The 14,708-nt window shown below is 40.8% G+C and overlaps 1 protein-coding gene across 1 annotated transcript in view; it reads right to left on the reverse strand.

Annotated features, from left to right (window-relative positions):
• The window catches only part of PLEKHG4 (pleckstrin homology and RhoGEF domain containing G4), a 517,593-nt gene that overhangs the window by 416,282 nt on the left and 86,603 nt on the right, over positions 1-14,708 (reverse strand). Inside the window, 1 exon segment of the mRNA XM_033942931.1 lies at positions 2,738-5,075. Coding sequence (XP_033798822.1) covers positions 2,738-5,075 — 2,338 coding nt within the window.

Below are 14,708 nucleotides of genomic sequence, written 5' to 3' on the forward strand. Positions count from 1 at the left end.
TTTGACTTTTGAAAGCTAATTTAAAAATGTATTAGTCCAATAAAATAGTATTATCTTATTTTCCATTTTTTGTTTTATTTTATTTGTTAATTTGTAAAGTGATTTGTTATTTCTCTTTTTTCAAATTTACATCTTGTATCTTTATATTTTGTTCAGTATTGGGGGATATGGACCACTGTTTCTTCACCCCCTAAACTGTACCGTTCCTTCAGTTTGTAGCATAAGCCAGCATGCTGAATGCTCTGCACTGCTCTGATGGTCATAGAATTCTTATGATCATCAGAACAGCGCAGAACATCAGCCCGCCAGCCAGCTAAAAACCTCTTCTGTGCTTTAGTAAAAAAAAGGGAGGGTTTAATTTGTGATTACTTATTCCATACTGGGTGAGGGTGGCTCTGTGTCCTGTGTGTATGAAAGACATGGTTTTCTGAAAGCGTTGACCAGCCTTGTTTGGCGAAATGCAATAGCATGGTTCCTGGGAGCACCTTAAAAAATAAACCTGATTTGAATCTCCTTATTGTCTGCTGATCTTCTTTTGTTCCACATTGGATTCTTTGGTGGACCACTTGCCTCGTTGTTTTGTTACAAATTAACATACATGGAGTGGAACGTACCAGAAAAGTTACAGATTTGGTTGTTTATACATATGGGTTAAAGTTGGATGACATAGAGTGAGGCAGATGAGAGGAGTTGCAAACTTTGTTATTAATACATGGTTTAAAAGTGTACCGGTTTGCGAGTGTTTTGCAAGACGAGCAAAACATTTGCAAAATCGGCGCCTTGGAAACCAAGCGTGGCTCAATTTACGAGTGCCCCCCCCCCCCCCCCGCTTTCCAGCACCTTCCCCCTCTGCGATCCGGCACCACCCCCCCGCGATCCAGCACCCCCCCCGCCGCGATCCGGCCCCCCTTCCCCCGATGTGATTGGGCACCCCCCCGCCGCGATTGGGCACCCCCCCCCCAAACTCGCAGGCCTTGAGTATGTGCAGATGCTCAAGGCCCAGCAGAAGAGGAGGCCGATCTTCGGGTACCGGCACCAAGCAAGGACATGCCGGTGCCGGTGCCCAGATAACTGTAAGCGGTGGGGGGTTCCAATCGCATTGGGGGGTGCCGGATTGCGGCGGAAGGGTGCCGAATCATGGGGGGGATGCCGTATCGGGGGGGGAGGGTGCGTATCGCAGGGGGGGCCTTTGGGGGGAGCAATGCCGGTTCTTGTGGGGGGGGGGGAATGTATCAAAGCGAGTTTCCATTATTTCCTATGGGGAAACTCGCTTTGATAAACGAGCATTTTGGATTACGAGCATGCTCCTGGAACGGATTATGCTCGTAATCCAAGGTACCATTGTATAGACTTATGCTTCGGATAGTATTACTGCTGTACAATACATTTGAACACTTTTATATACCGTATTTTCACGTAGATAACGCGCACCCGTGTAAAACGCGCACACGGGTATAGCGTGCGGGAAACCAAAATATATGTAAAAAAACTTTTTATACCACGCACACCCGTATACCGCGCATGCTGCCCCGACTCTCCCGTCGCCGCCCGACTCTCCTTTCGCCCGCCCTGACTCTCCTCTGGCCACTCCGACTCTCCTTTCGCCCGCCCCGACTCTCCTCTCCCCCTTGAAGTCCTGTCCCCACCCTGAAAGCCTGATGCCCCCCCGACGTCCGATTCACCCCCCGATTCACCGCTCGCACGCACCCGCATCCCCACCCCGAAGGACTGCTCGCACGCACTCCCACCCGCACTCGCACTCCCACTCTGAAGGACCACTCGCACCCCCACAGCCTCCCTACCCCTCCCCATCATGTAGAAGCTCCTACCGGTGTCCTGCTGCTTCCTCTTGGCAGTCCCGGCCCTTCTGTGAGGCCGGCGCTTGCGAAGCAGCGCAGGCCTCACAGAAGGGCCGGGACCGCCAAGAGGAAGCAGCAGGACATCGGTAGGAGCTTCTACATGATGGGGGGGTGGTTGGGAGGCTGTGGGGGTGCGAGCGGTCCTTCAGGGTGGGGGTGCGGGTGGGAGTGCGTGCGAGCGGTACTTTGGGGTGGGGGTGCGTGCGAGCGGTCCTTCGGGGTGGGGGTGCGAGCGGTCCTGTAGGGGGGTGAATCGGACGTCGGGGGGGAAATATGTAAAAAAAAATTTGTACAACGCGCTCACGCGTATAACGCGCAAGGTTATGCACGGTTTGTAAAATCGTGTATAACGCACACGTTATATGCGTGAAAATACGGTACATTTGGAAAGGGTTCTGAGTTAAAGTCGTGAGCAAGTAGATGGGAAGGGAAGGAAGGGGAGATTTGTTTAGAGATGTTTGGGGCTTGCATAGAACTAAAACTGTATACTGGCACTGATATGGTAATCTTTGTTGTTTGTTTTTAATTTTATAATAAAAGAAAAAAAAGAAATACAAGTGTAAATAAAGAAGTAAATAAGAAAGCAGGTAAATAAATGGGGTGGGGTGGAGTGGGGCAGGGGGTGGGGCATGGCTAGGGGGCCCAGTGTACTTGTGTGCCTAGGGGTCCTTGAAGAATTAATCCTGCCTTGGATGTCATGGAGAGCACCTATACTTCTGAATTTGTAACTACACCACAGATCCTATCACTAAATATTCATATTCTCAACAGATTCAAAGTCAGTTTATTGCACATTTCAAGGTATAGTAATATGTGCATTAAAAGGAAGCATAAAACATGTATTACAAAGTATTTTTATCACAGAGGGTATACTGTACCTTTGGAAGGGAAAACCTCCCTAGCTGAGTCTTGCTCCTGCTTGACACCATTGATAGCTCTGTCTGTGTGCTGCGCTTTTGACTCATCAATAGTTTTCTCTGTGACCAGAGGGTTCTTTTCTTCAGCAGCTCTGTCTGTGGGCTGATAGAGGAATGATATGGAGTCTACTTTAGAAGCAGGACCTATGGACCTGCCTGGTGTTTCCTTTCCATTACTCAGTAATTCTTCTTTGACAGCTTTGTCCTCACTGTCCTCATTCTCTGTCACATAGTGTACTATCTGCTTTTCTCTACAGTTCTGCAACAACTCCAAGTTCTCATTCTTATTATTATCAGATGTCATTGTTGTGCTCAGTGCTGCTCCCCCCTGAATAACACTGTTGCTGTGGTGTACAGCCCCGTCTTGGCTTTGGCAATCACTGTTAGCTTTCACTGTGAAAATCTCAGTACAGGTAGCATCTGACACATTGGCATCAACAGATAGTCTTTCTCCTGCATTAAGATGTGAGATAGCCATGTTTTTAAATCCTTTGTCACTCTTTGCTTTCTCTTCTACACATATTGTGACATCCTGTCTTTCCGCCTTTGATGAACATGTTCTTATCCTCTTTACATCTCCCACTATCTCACTAGCACTATCCATTAGCTTCTCATTCTCAATAAGTTTGAGATTATCAGTGCTCACATTCATATTTCCAACCTGAAATAGATCTTGCTTTATGACTTTCAGAGTATTCCTTTCCTCTGCTTGGAATGGTACATAAGAAATCAAGCCTGGACTCTCAGTATACTCTGAGTATTTCCATTCAGTCACTTGATTGGATATTTTAGTTGGTGTGTGTCCAAAAATGCTTTCTCTGGACACTTGGCAAGCAACATTTGAGATTTCTGCAGACATCTTATACTGTGCCTGGGAATGTCCTATTTCAAAGCAAGAAGAATCCATCACTGGGTCATTATGTTCTTGTACATCTTTGAAGTGGCTATTACGTTCACATTGCCTGTGTGCCTCAAAAGTCAGTGAGAGGTTATCACATGTAACCTCCATGATTACAGAGTGGTAGGGATCACCATTTTCTGTGCCTTCAGTTTTTGATGTCTCTGTAGATAGTAAGGAGCTGCTGTTACCCATCCTTCTATCCTCTGTGGACAAATCACCAATTATACCTGTCTGCATGGCACCTATAGTTAGCGAATGGCTTTTATCCATCGATATAGCTTCCATAATGTTTTCAGCATCAATCTTTGATGTAGCTTCAGTAGTCAAGAAGCAGGCATTACCTTGTGTGGCTTGAATGACTAGTTTGTGATTGACATCATCTGTCAATGTGTCATCTGTGGCTTGTGACTGGCCAGTTTGATCTGTCTGCATTGCCTCTTTAGACTGTGGTGTTTCTAGGCTATAGTCATAGATTTTCCTGAGCATTTCATCCTTCGATGGTGGAGAACCTGTCAATGAATGCATTTTGTTAGATTTCATTTCCAAAGAACACAAGTTTATTGGAGCTTCATGGTTAAAATTTCTACCTTCTCCAACCTGACTAGAATTTGGAATGATTCCTGAACTCATCACACTTTTGGAAGATGTTGTGCTCTCACGAATTACAATTAGGTTGTGTTTCTCTTTTGAGTGCATCATCCTTGCTAAGTGCTGGGATTTACATTTTAAGGCTATTGACTGAGTTAAGGAACCTATTTGAGGCCTAAACCAGGGCATGTATACATCAGCAAGTTCCACATACTCTACTTCTGAGTCCCCATCATAAACTGAATGATGTTCTATAGGAACACATACATCATTTATAGAAGGCTCTGAGTAATGCAGGGCAGAATGACTTGTAAATAAATCCTCCATTATACATTCTTTTTCCTGACAAATCTTGGGAGGTCCTGCACATCCTTTTGTAAAGGAAGTTAATGGCATTTCACTTGTTATATTGTTTACAGCAGTCATGTTTTCAACCATTTTTGGTTTTTCAATAAATTTTGGATTTACTACTTTGCTCCAGGGAACACGAAGCAGCTGACCCTCACTGACTAGTAAACAGTTTGTCAGAGATGGTCCCGCTCGATCTCCGTTGACAGAGTCCAGCCACTCTAGGGTAAAGATAGATGTATAAGAGACTTCTGGGATTGCCACTTCCTCTATATTGTGATTGTCATTGGAGAGACATTTTAGCACAATGTGTGGAGTCTTCCTGAGATATGGCACTACTTGCAGATAAAAGTCAGCAGGCTGCAGTAATCTCCAGTCAACAGATGCCAATTGAACTACAATCTTTTCGTGCATGCACAGAGGCCAGCCTTCATGTAGGAATAGTTGTCCACCGTACTGCAACTGGAAAGGAGAAGAGAGAATGCAAATCAATATGCTGTTTTAATAAGATGTGTGTGCTTACATGTATGTATATAGATACTGTAAATATTTGCATGTACATTTTTATATATAGATACAAACGTGACCTGCATGAGAACCACTGTATGTCATGTCATTTGTTGGGGAGAAGGAATAAGATGGAGAAAGAAAATCTTTACTGAACATCTAAGTTACAGTAGAAAATCTTAAATTTGATAGTTCTCCAAAGTGACTAATAATGGGATTACAACATCATACTGCACCAAGGTAATCTCCAGTCAGCTAATTTTAAATCCTCCCATTCTCAAACTTGGCACCCAGCAAATTATAACTCCATACCACGCAGACCCTCCTCACAAACAAACCTATACTTTAAGAACTACTCCTCCTCACTCTACAATCTGATCCCTACAATCTCCAGCAACCAGCCCACAAACAAAAAGAAACCCAGGCCCCTTCCTTCTAGAACTCACTCTAACCTACACTATGGGGCTCCATAATCAAAAGAGAAAAATGTCTAAAAACCGGCCTAAGTCGGCACTTGGATGAACATTGTCAAAATATATCCAAGTGCCGATAATAAAAACAGGTTTTGGATGTATTTCTAAACAACCTAGGCCTTCATAGTGCTGCTGAATGACCATAGCTAAACGGGGCATTTCAGGAGGAGTGTCGAGGGCGGGAGTTGGGTGGGACGTGGGCCAGCTTAGATTTAGTCGTACTGCATGTATAACCGAAAGTTATACAGTACAGGATTGACGGAACTTGGACGTTGTGACTTAGACCAGTGTTCTTCAACTTTTTTACACCTATGGACCAGCAGAAATAAAATAATTATTTTGTGGACCGGCATCAGTCTGTGGACTGGCAGTTGAAGAACACTGGGCTAAGTCATGGGCCAGACCCCGCCCATCTCTACCTAATCTCCACCCCAGACCCTGCCCCCATAATAGTACTAATTGTAACACTATTTTTTCCATTCATTTTTCACAGATATACAATATAATCTTATTAACAACACATAATGGTTAACCACAAAATTAAACTATACAAAGCACATTGACAGCAGATGTCAATTCTCAAAATTGACATAATTCAATCACTAAATTCAAAAATAAAATCATTCACCCCTACCTTTGTTGTCTCCCTCCCTCCATGCTATGTCTTACTTTCTGGCCTGCTCCCATCTGGCCATTTTATGCCACCCCCGGTGTTATCTTCAGGTCAGCTCCCTCTTCCTCACTGATGCAGTGCTCAAAGTGCAGACAACGGCTCCTTGCGCATCCCGTGCCTCATCTGGAAGCCTTCCCTCTGACATTGCAACGTCAGAGAGAAGGCTTCCAGTTCAGGCATAGGACGTGCGTAGGAGCTACTGCCCGTGGCTTTGTGCACTGAATCAGTGAGGAAGAGGGAGCTGGCTCGAAGATAATGCCGCATCGATCGCACCATTGACCGGCAGTTGAAGAACTCTGTTTTGGGCCTGATGCCTGGCCCTGTGGACCGGCAGGAAATTTCTGTGGACTGGCACCAGTCCACAGACCGGTGGTTGAAGAACACTGACTTAGACCATTTAAAATATGGTCTAAGTCACAAAAACCCACCTAAAGTCACCAGATAAGCACTGCAAACACATAATACAGACCCCCACACATTACCCCAGTAATCACCAACACCCCCCATCCCATAAAAATCATAATCACACCTTTAAAATTCAGCCTCAAGACAATCATCACCTGGCAGCCCAGCATAGGAAAGCCTAGTCAACCTGCACAGAGGTGTTTTAAGCCATCTTAGGGGTGGGTTAGGGACCCATGGAGAGGAGGACCCATGCCCATAAGCCCCTGTAATCACTGTATTGATACTGAAACATGTGCACTCCCCTATACACCCCCAAAACTCTTTTTTACTAGCATATAAGTGGCTCCTGCAGCCAAAAGGGCTATTGGGGTGGTAAATAAGTGGGTCTAGGGGATTCTGGAGGTGGTTTTGGGGGCTCACCGTGACCTATAAGGGAGCTGTACTGAGATGATGACATGGCACCCTTTTTGTGAAGTTCACAGCAGTGCCCTGTAAGGTACCCCACTATTTAGGTGCCATGTCTGGGTGTTTGGTCCATAATTTTGCAGACCCCGCCCATGTCCAACAGGGCTTGTTCAAGGCGTTTTTGACATGGACGATAAGTTGGACGAAAATATGGTATAAAGATGGACGATTTAGTGGCTTGGACGATCATATCAGCAGGACGTATTTTCAAAACGAAAAAAATTTGGATGTATTTTTCGAAAATGTGTCCTAAGCTATTTTTTACTTTGAACGACTTGTGACTTGGACGAAAACAGACTTAGACATTCCTTTTGATTATACCCCTCTGTCTGCATCACTCAACATTTTAAAGAAAGAGCAACTACCCCTGTCCTTGTATATACTCAAATATAAACTGAGATTTTTGGGCCCCAAAAATGGGGGTCTCGGTTTATATTTGCATCCCCAACTGATGACTGTCACTTTTGTCCTCATCACTCGATTCAATCTTCGGTGGCACTGCTGTCCCGCCCACCCAATGCCCACAGTTTCTGTTTTCCACACACCCCCCTCCCCTCCCGATGACCAACACTGCCATCTTCCACAAACCCAACCCTCCCTTGATGAAAATTGCTACTTTCCTCCACAAACCCCTCTTCCCCGATGACCGGCGCTACTGTCATCTCCCACCCAGCTAGCATTAGGCTTACCGTTCTTGCGCTCAAAGAAGCTGGTATCGATGTTCCATGCCGTGCCAGAGAGGAGCCTTGAGTTTCTGCACATGCTCAAGGCTTGCCGACTCCTGCCCTCTCCGAGAATCCCATATATTAAAACCTTTCAAATATTTAAACATCTGTATCATATTTCCCCGGTCCCTCCTCTCCTCCAGAGTACACATATTAAGGTCTTCCAGTTTCTTCTTATAGTTCTTTTGGCACAAACCCCCTACCATTTTTGCTGCCTTCCTCTGGACCGCTTCAAGTCTTCTTATATCTTTTGCTAGATATGGTTTCCAAATCTGAACACAATACTCCAAATGTGGCCTCACCAATGACCTGAACAGGGACATCAATCCCTCCCTTCTTCTGTTGGTTACTCCTCTTTCTATATAGCCTAGCATCCTTCTGTCTACAGCCACAGCCTTATACTGTTTCATCGCCTTCAGATCCCCACAGTTCTTCTCCCCATCCATGCATATCAGTGTCTCACCTTCCAGTACATAAGACTCCCATGGATTCCACTCCCTAAACCAGTCTCTCTCAAACTTTTTTAGCTCTGGCACACTAAATGGAGCAAATGTTTTTCGTGGCACATTATAATTGAAATAATAAAATTGCAAAACCAACAAAAAATTAAATTTTAGAGTTATTTATTTAAATTTCTTTAAGCTATGTATGGATAATTGTAACAATGGTGAAACTAAAGCAGATAGAATAGAATTGCTAATCAATGAGATGGATGAGCTTGTTTTTGAGTGTAAATTGACTCATAATGCGGCTTGATAGTTGACAAGCAAACATTTATGGAATTTTATATTTTGATGTATGTGTGGGTTTGGCCAGTTTTGGCCTTAAAAGATATCCATCGTTGATGTGACGTGTATTTTATATGTAATTTGACATGTAAGTATGTAATTTGTTATAGTGTGTCTCTGAAGTGTTTTGTACGATAAATGTAAATCTTTTATTTTGTATGTTAATATGTAACTCACCCTGGATAAGGCGGGTTAGAAACAAACAAACAATCTAAAATCTGCAGTCATTCTCTTTTTTTCAATTTAATTTCTGTCAGAACTTAAAATCCAAGTTAACAAAAATAAGAAGATCCAAAAGGTAACAAAGCCTTGATTGCTTTGTTGCTCGTTAGGATAACTACTGCATAAAAAAATAAAAATAAAATTATTTGCTGTTAGTTTTCATGGACCAAGCACATCAAAGTATGATGCTTGTCTGGGCAGTTGTATCTTTACGCACAAAGATACTCACAGACTCTTGTTTATGCGACATACAAATCATCTATCCTAGTGTATACCATATTTTTCGCTCCATAAGATGCACTTTTTCCACCCCACACCCCCAGTTACTTTATTTAGCTCCTCCGGTGATCCAGCGGTCCTGCCCTTCCTTCCGGCTGACTCCTGAACTAGCTGCAGCAGCGTCAGAGCGGGTAAAAGGCAAGCGCGAGCTTTTCGCACTCCTGCCTTGTCCCGCATTGCTGCATGAAAGGCTGCCGAAGCCATTTACACAGCCATATTCTATTTGCGGTGCACACCGGCTGGTGGCACGTGCAGTGATTTAAGTGGCTATGGCGGTTTCACTCCTGATAGCTGATGCCTAGAGGAACGGCTGGAGGGTGTCGTGCTGCAAGGTGTCCCATGCTGGCTGGAGGGTGTCGTGCAGGTGCTGCGAGGTGTCCCATGTTAGTAAAAATTCCCTGCTGGAAGGGGTGCTGAAGGACACAGGGGAGCAGGGAAGGGGTGCTGCTGGACACGGGGGAGGTACAAGGAATGGAGAAGGCCTACTGCTGGACAGGGGGATTAGGTAAGGAGTGCTGCTGGACAAGGGGGAGGTCAAACGAAGGGAGAAGGCCTACTACTGGACAGGTGGAGCAGTGAAGGGGTGCTGCTGGACAGGGGGGAGGTAAAATGAAGGGCTACTGCTGGAAAGGGGAGCAGGGAAGGGGTGGTTGTGGACAGCCAAAAAAAGAGAGAGACAGAAAGAAAGACAGACAGAAAGAAAGACAGACAGAAAGCGGCCAAGGAAAGAGAGAGAAATAAAGACAGACATACACAACTATTCTAGCACCTGTTAATGTAACGGGCTTAAAGACTAGTTGTAGAATAAACAGCTAATAGTAATGGTAGAAAAAAGTCATCTGTCATTCATTCAAAGTTAGGCTCTGAAGTAGGCATCTACTACTCAGCAAAGGAAATCTGTAAAAATATAGGTTTTAAAAATTCATTAAATATTTGCAAGTAAACTTTCATTAAAAATAAACAAAGGGAAGCCGTGGCTTGGTGGTGCACGCAAATGGTCGGGTAAAGAGAGAACTCCTGCTGTTGCAGACATTTTTTAAAATAAAATAAATATAAAAAATTTTTAAAATTGCCGTTAAAGCAGAAGATATAAGGAAAATGGCCTCAGGAAAGCAAAGTAAAGCTGAAGCTGCGATATCTAATGCTGGCAGTGTTAAAAGGTCGAAACCCGAACCGATAACTCCATCAAAGACTCCACTACCAAAGGAATGTAAGTGCGATGGGGAAATACTTAAGGAAATTAAAGAGATTAAAGAAATTGTGTTGTTGAACTCAAGGAAGTTAAACGATTTACAAGAGGAAGTATATTGGAAATTAAAGTAAACAGACTAGAAAAGAACGTGGAGAGTTTTGAAACTGAAAGGAAACAGTTCAAAATAGACAGAGAGAAAATCGCACTGCTTACCAAGGATTTGGAAGATTGCTCGAACAAAATGAGAAGGAGCAATTTAAGAATTTTAGGCTTACCGGAAGGGGCGGAAAAGGGGAATCCGATTTCCTTTTTGAAGAATTTTCTTCCGAAAGTCCTGCCCATAAAAACAAAGTTTCCGGTAGAAATTGAGCGTGCGCACAGGGTGCCAATGAGAAGACCAGATAAATTTGTTGGTCCCCACCCACTAATCTTTAAACTTTTACGACATCAACATGCATTAGAGATTATACGTCTGGCAAAAGAAAATCAGAATTTGCGTTGTTAAGATGCAAGAATCCAAATAGTGCTGGACTTCGCAAAATCTACTGCACATAGGAGAAAACAATTTCTGGATTTAAGACCGAATCTAAGAGAAACTGGAGCGAAATATGGCTTAATTTATCCTGCTATTATGAAGGTAACGGTGGATAATAAATCATTTAGCTTTGAAGATCCTGAAAAACTAAAAGTGTAACTGAGTCAACGGGAACAGCCAATGAATGTGTAAAAACATACTCAATGACATAGTTTATTTTAATTTTTGTTTTACTTTGATTCTTGAATACTATAAAATATAATGACAGTTTATTTATAAATGTACTGATTCGTAACGGTTAAAGGATGTTGGCTATAGAATGTGAACCTGAAGATTCCTGTCACTGGACGCTGCTGTTAAAATGCTCAAAGTGAGGTATTTAACAAAATGCAAGCATAGTATTGTCGGTTTTACATGGTCATGGTGAGAATGCTCTGAACTAGGAAGTTTTTTATTGGGATACTATGTAAGGAAGGCAACTGGCTTTGGAAGATTTAATGTAAAATATAATTGTGGAGTAGCAAGCAGACGTGATCACTAAAGTTGTACAGTGGAGGAATTTGACGTATGGATTTTGTAGCTATCAGCCCTTCCTCCTGCAGCTATGATGACACATACAACACTCTGTGCTATGCCAATTGTGCCAAACAGTTCAAATTATCTTCAAAGTGAATTGTGTTCAATGTAAACTGATCATATGAGTAAATAAGAAATTGTATCTGAGCATCTGAAAACAAAGAGAGTGAAGTTCCTATCAAACTGAAAACGTAAGTCTATGGGATTTATAAGATCGTCGTGAGAAGACTTTACACTGTAAAACTTTGTAACTGGATACATTTCACAAGAAGACAGCCAGTTTTGGAGGATTCTCTGCAAAAATGGAATATTCTGAACTATGATCCCTTGACTGAGTATTTTAAGTCTGCAGAGGAATAACAGTTAGTTTTAAAAATATATGAACTGACAAAGGATAGAGTCTACATACTTGTTTACTTGCTTCTAATAACTTTAGGTTCACTGTTCACATGGAAAGGATCTTGAATGAAATTTCTCATAAGGAAGGATTTATTTGATTAAGTAATTGAGTGTCTCTTGCATTTTATTCCTAGGAGTATTCAATTCATATTAATTTTATTTCGTTCTCTTGAATGAGATGGATCAACTATTGAATTAATATATTTATTTATGATAAAATAGGATAGATGAATTTATTAGGTCAAATACAAAATGAATAATATTTATGGAAATAAAATTATATATAATAACTTATTTTACTTACTAAAACTACTAAAGAAATATATTTCATCATTAATTTGATTTATAATTGAATAGTTATTTTGAGATAATTCCAAGGGGGCTGATCTTATTTTATTTAGTAGATATAATCTTCACCATTGATTGAAAGTAAATTGATAGTAGATGTCAAGGGTTTATTGATTGTGGTTTCATATTTTATTACAAATAAGATTAATATAAACTTGAATATTTTAATATAAAATTGATTTATTTTTGTGGTCTGTTGGGGATTTATCTTGATTTACCTGATTTCATATGTGCGGTTCCAAGTCTTCATTGTCATTATTTAGGGAGATAATAAAGAGGATAGGAATGAATTGATGAGGTGTATTATGCAAGATGAAATAATATGGAAAATGGTGTATATTCATATTTTAATATTTATTTTATTATATGATAAATGGAAGAGTTCTATTATAATTAATATATATAATGGAGATTAAACTCTTTTCTCTTAACGTTAAGGGCCTCAATCACCCAGTAAAAAGGAAAAGAATGCTTGCATTCTTGAAAAAACAAAGGGCTGACATATTATATACAAGAGACGCATCTTTCGGCTAAAGAATCAAAGAAACTCGAAGGGGATTGGGTGAAACATTGTTTTTATGCCTCTGCAGTTGGGAAAAAAGCAGGGATTGCCATCTTAATAAATAAAAAATGTTCAGCTTCTTTTCAAATGATAGATTTTGATCCCTTAGGAAGGTGGATTAATGTAGAAATGAGCATGGGAAATAATACCTTGGCTTTATTTAATGTTTATGCCCCTAATTCGAACCAAATTGAATTTTTTAAGAATTTACAACAATTATTACTCCCACTAGCTGCTTCTAATTTAGTTGTAGCTGGAGATTTTAATGCTGTAATGGATCCTTTTATGGATAAAAAACCAAATAAAATATAAAATCATTAGGGTTAGATAATTTGGTACAATCTTGTGATTTGAAAGATATATGGCGAATACTTCATTTTAATGATCAGGAATTTTCTTTTTGTTCACAAGTTCATAAGTCCTTTTCAAGAATAGATTATATTTTTGTATCAAATCACTGGTACAACAAGTGACACAAGCTTCCATTGATCCAATTATTTTATCTGATCATGGAGGGGTGTGGATTGTTTTTAAACTTAAAGATAAGGATAAAAATAGATCAATATGGAGATTTGATAATACATTGGTTGCGGATTCAATCATCCTTGAAGAGTTTAAATTGAAGATAATTGAATTTTTTTCAAATAAATACTTCAGAAGATAGTAGCAAAGAAATATTATGGGATGCATTTAAAGCTACTATAAGAGGTAAATCTATTTCATATTCTGCATATATTAAAAAACAACTTGGAAAACAATTTTCTATTTTGGAAAAAGAAATTAAACATTTGGAATCTAAATTAGTTGATAAATGGGAACAAGACACTTTACAGGCTCTTTTAAAAGCAAAGGGTAAATATAATGAGTTATCTTCAAAATTAATAAGGATAGATTTATTTTCCCAGCAAACCCTGTATTATGGAAATTCAAATAAGACGGGAAGATTACTGGCAAACTATCTTAAAGCAAAGAAAAGAAAGCAAAGGCGGGGTAAATTTTCCAAACTTTTATAGGTACCATCAAGCCTATATTTTACGCCAAGGTATGTATTGGGTCCTCCCTGAGCTCATTGATTACACCCCAGATTGGTTATATTTGGAATGGCGACTCATGTTTCCTTTACATCTTTGTCATGTCCTTAGTATCAAGATGCCTAGACTGTATAAAGATAATAGAATTTTATTGGATACATGGAAAACCTTACAATTTGTCAGCAATCTAACAAATATTACTATTAGTAAATCAACAAATCAAACCATATGGCTGAACCCCAAGATTCAAATTGGCGGATTTAAGATCATCTGGAAGCTTTGGATGATTGCAGGAATAAGGACTTTAAATGATGTTATTTTAAATGGTAAACTGCTTGACTTTTCACAGTTGCAGCATAAATATGGTCTTAAATCACAAAGTTTTAGGTGGCTGCAACTGAAGCAGGCCATTCAGGTAGGGTTCCCTGAATGGAAAAATCTGAATATGCAATATAGTCTGGAATTTCTATGCTTTCAGGCGGACTTTCTGGGACACCAGGCCGCACAGTGGTATAAAATTATATGTGAATCTGTTAAAAAGAAACCCAAAAATGGTCTTAGAGATATTTGGAGCATTGAGATTAAGCATCAAATTTCAGCATCTCAATTGCCACAAATTTGGTCTTGGAGGATGAGATGTACAGTGTCTGCATCTATGAGACAAACTTGTTTTTTTCTTCTGCATAGAGCGTTTTGGACCCCAGTTAGAATACAAAAGTTAAATAGTTCAAAGTCTAATAGATGCTGGCACTGTAATCTTGAAGTAGGAACTTTAGATCATCTTTTGTTTTATTGTCCCTTTAGCTTAGCCTTTTGGAATTCAATTTGGAATCAAATAAATTGTTTATTGGAAAAGCATGTGGCATTATCTTATGATACAGTACTATTTGGTACGTCAATGAGGAAAAAGAGCCA

The sequence above is a fragment of the Geotrypetes seraphini genome, chromosome 4 (assembly GCF_902459505.1).
Source record: "Geotrypetes seraphini chromosome 4, aGeoSer1.1, whole genome shotgun sequence".
Classification (NCBI taxonomy): Eukaryota; Metazoa; Chordata; class Amphibia; order Gymnophiona; family Dermophiidae; genus Geotrypetes; species Geotrypetes seraphini.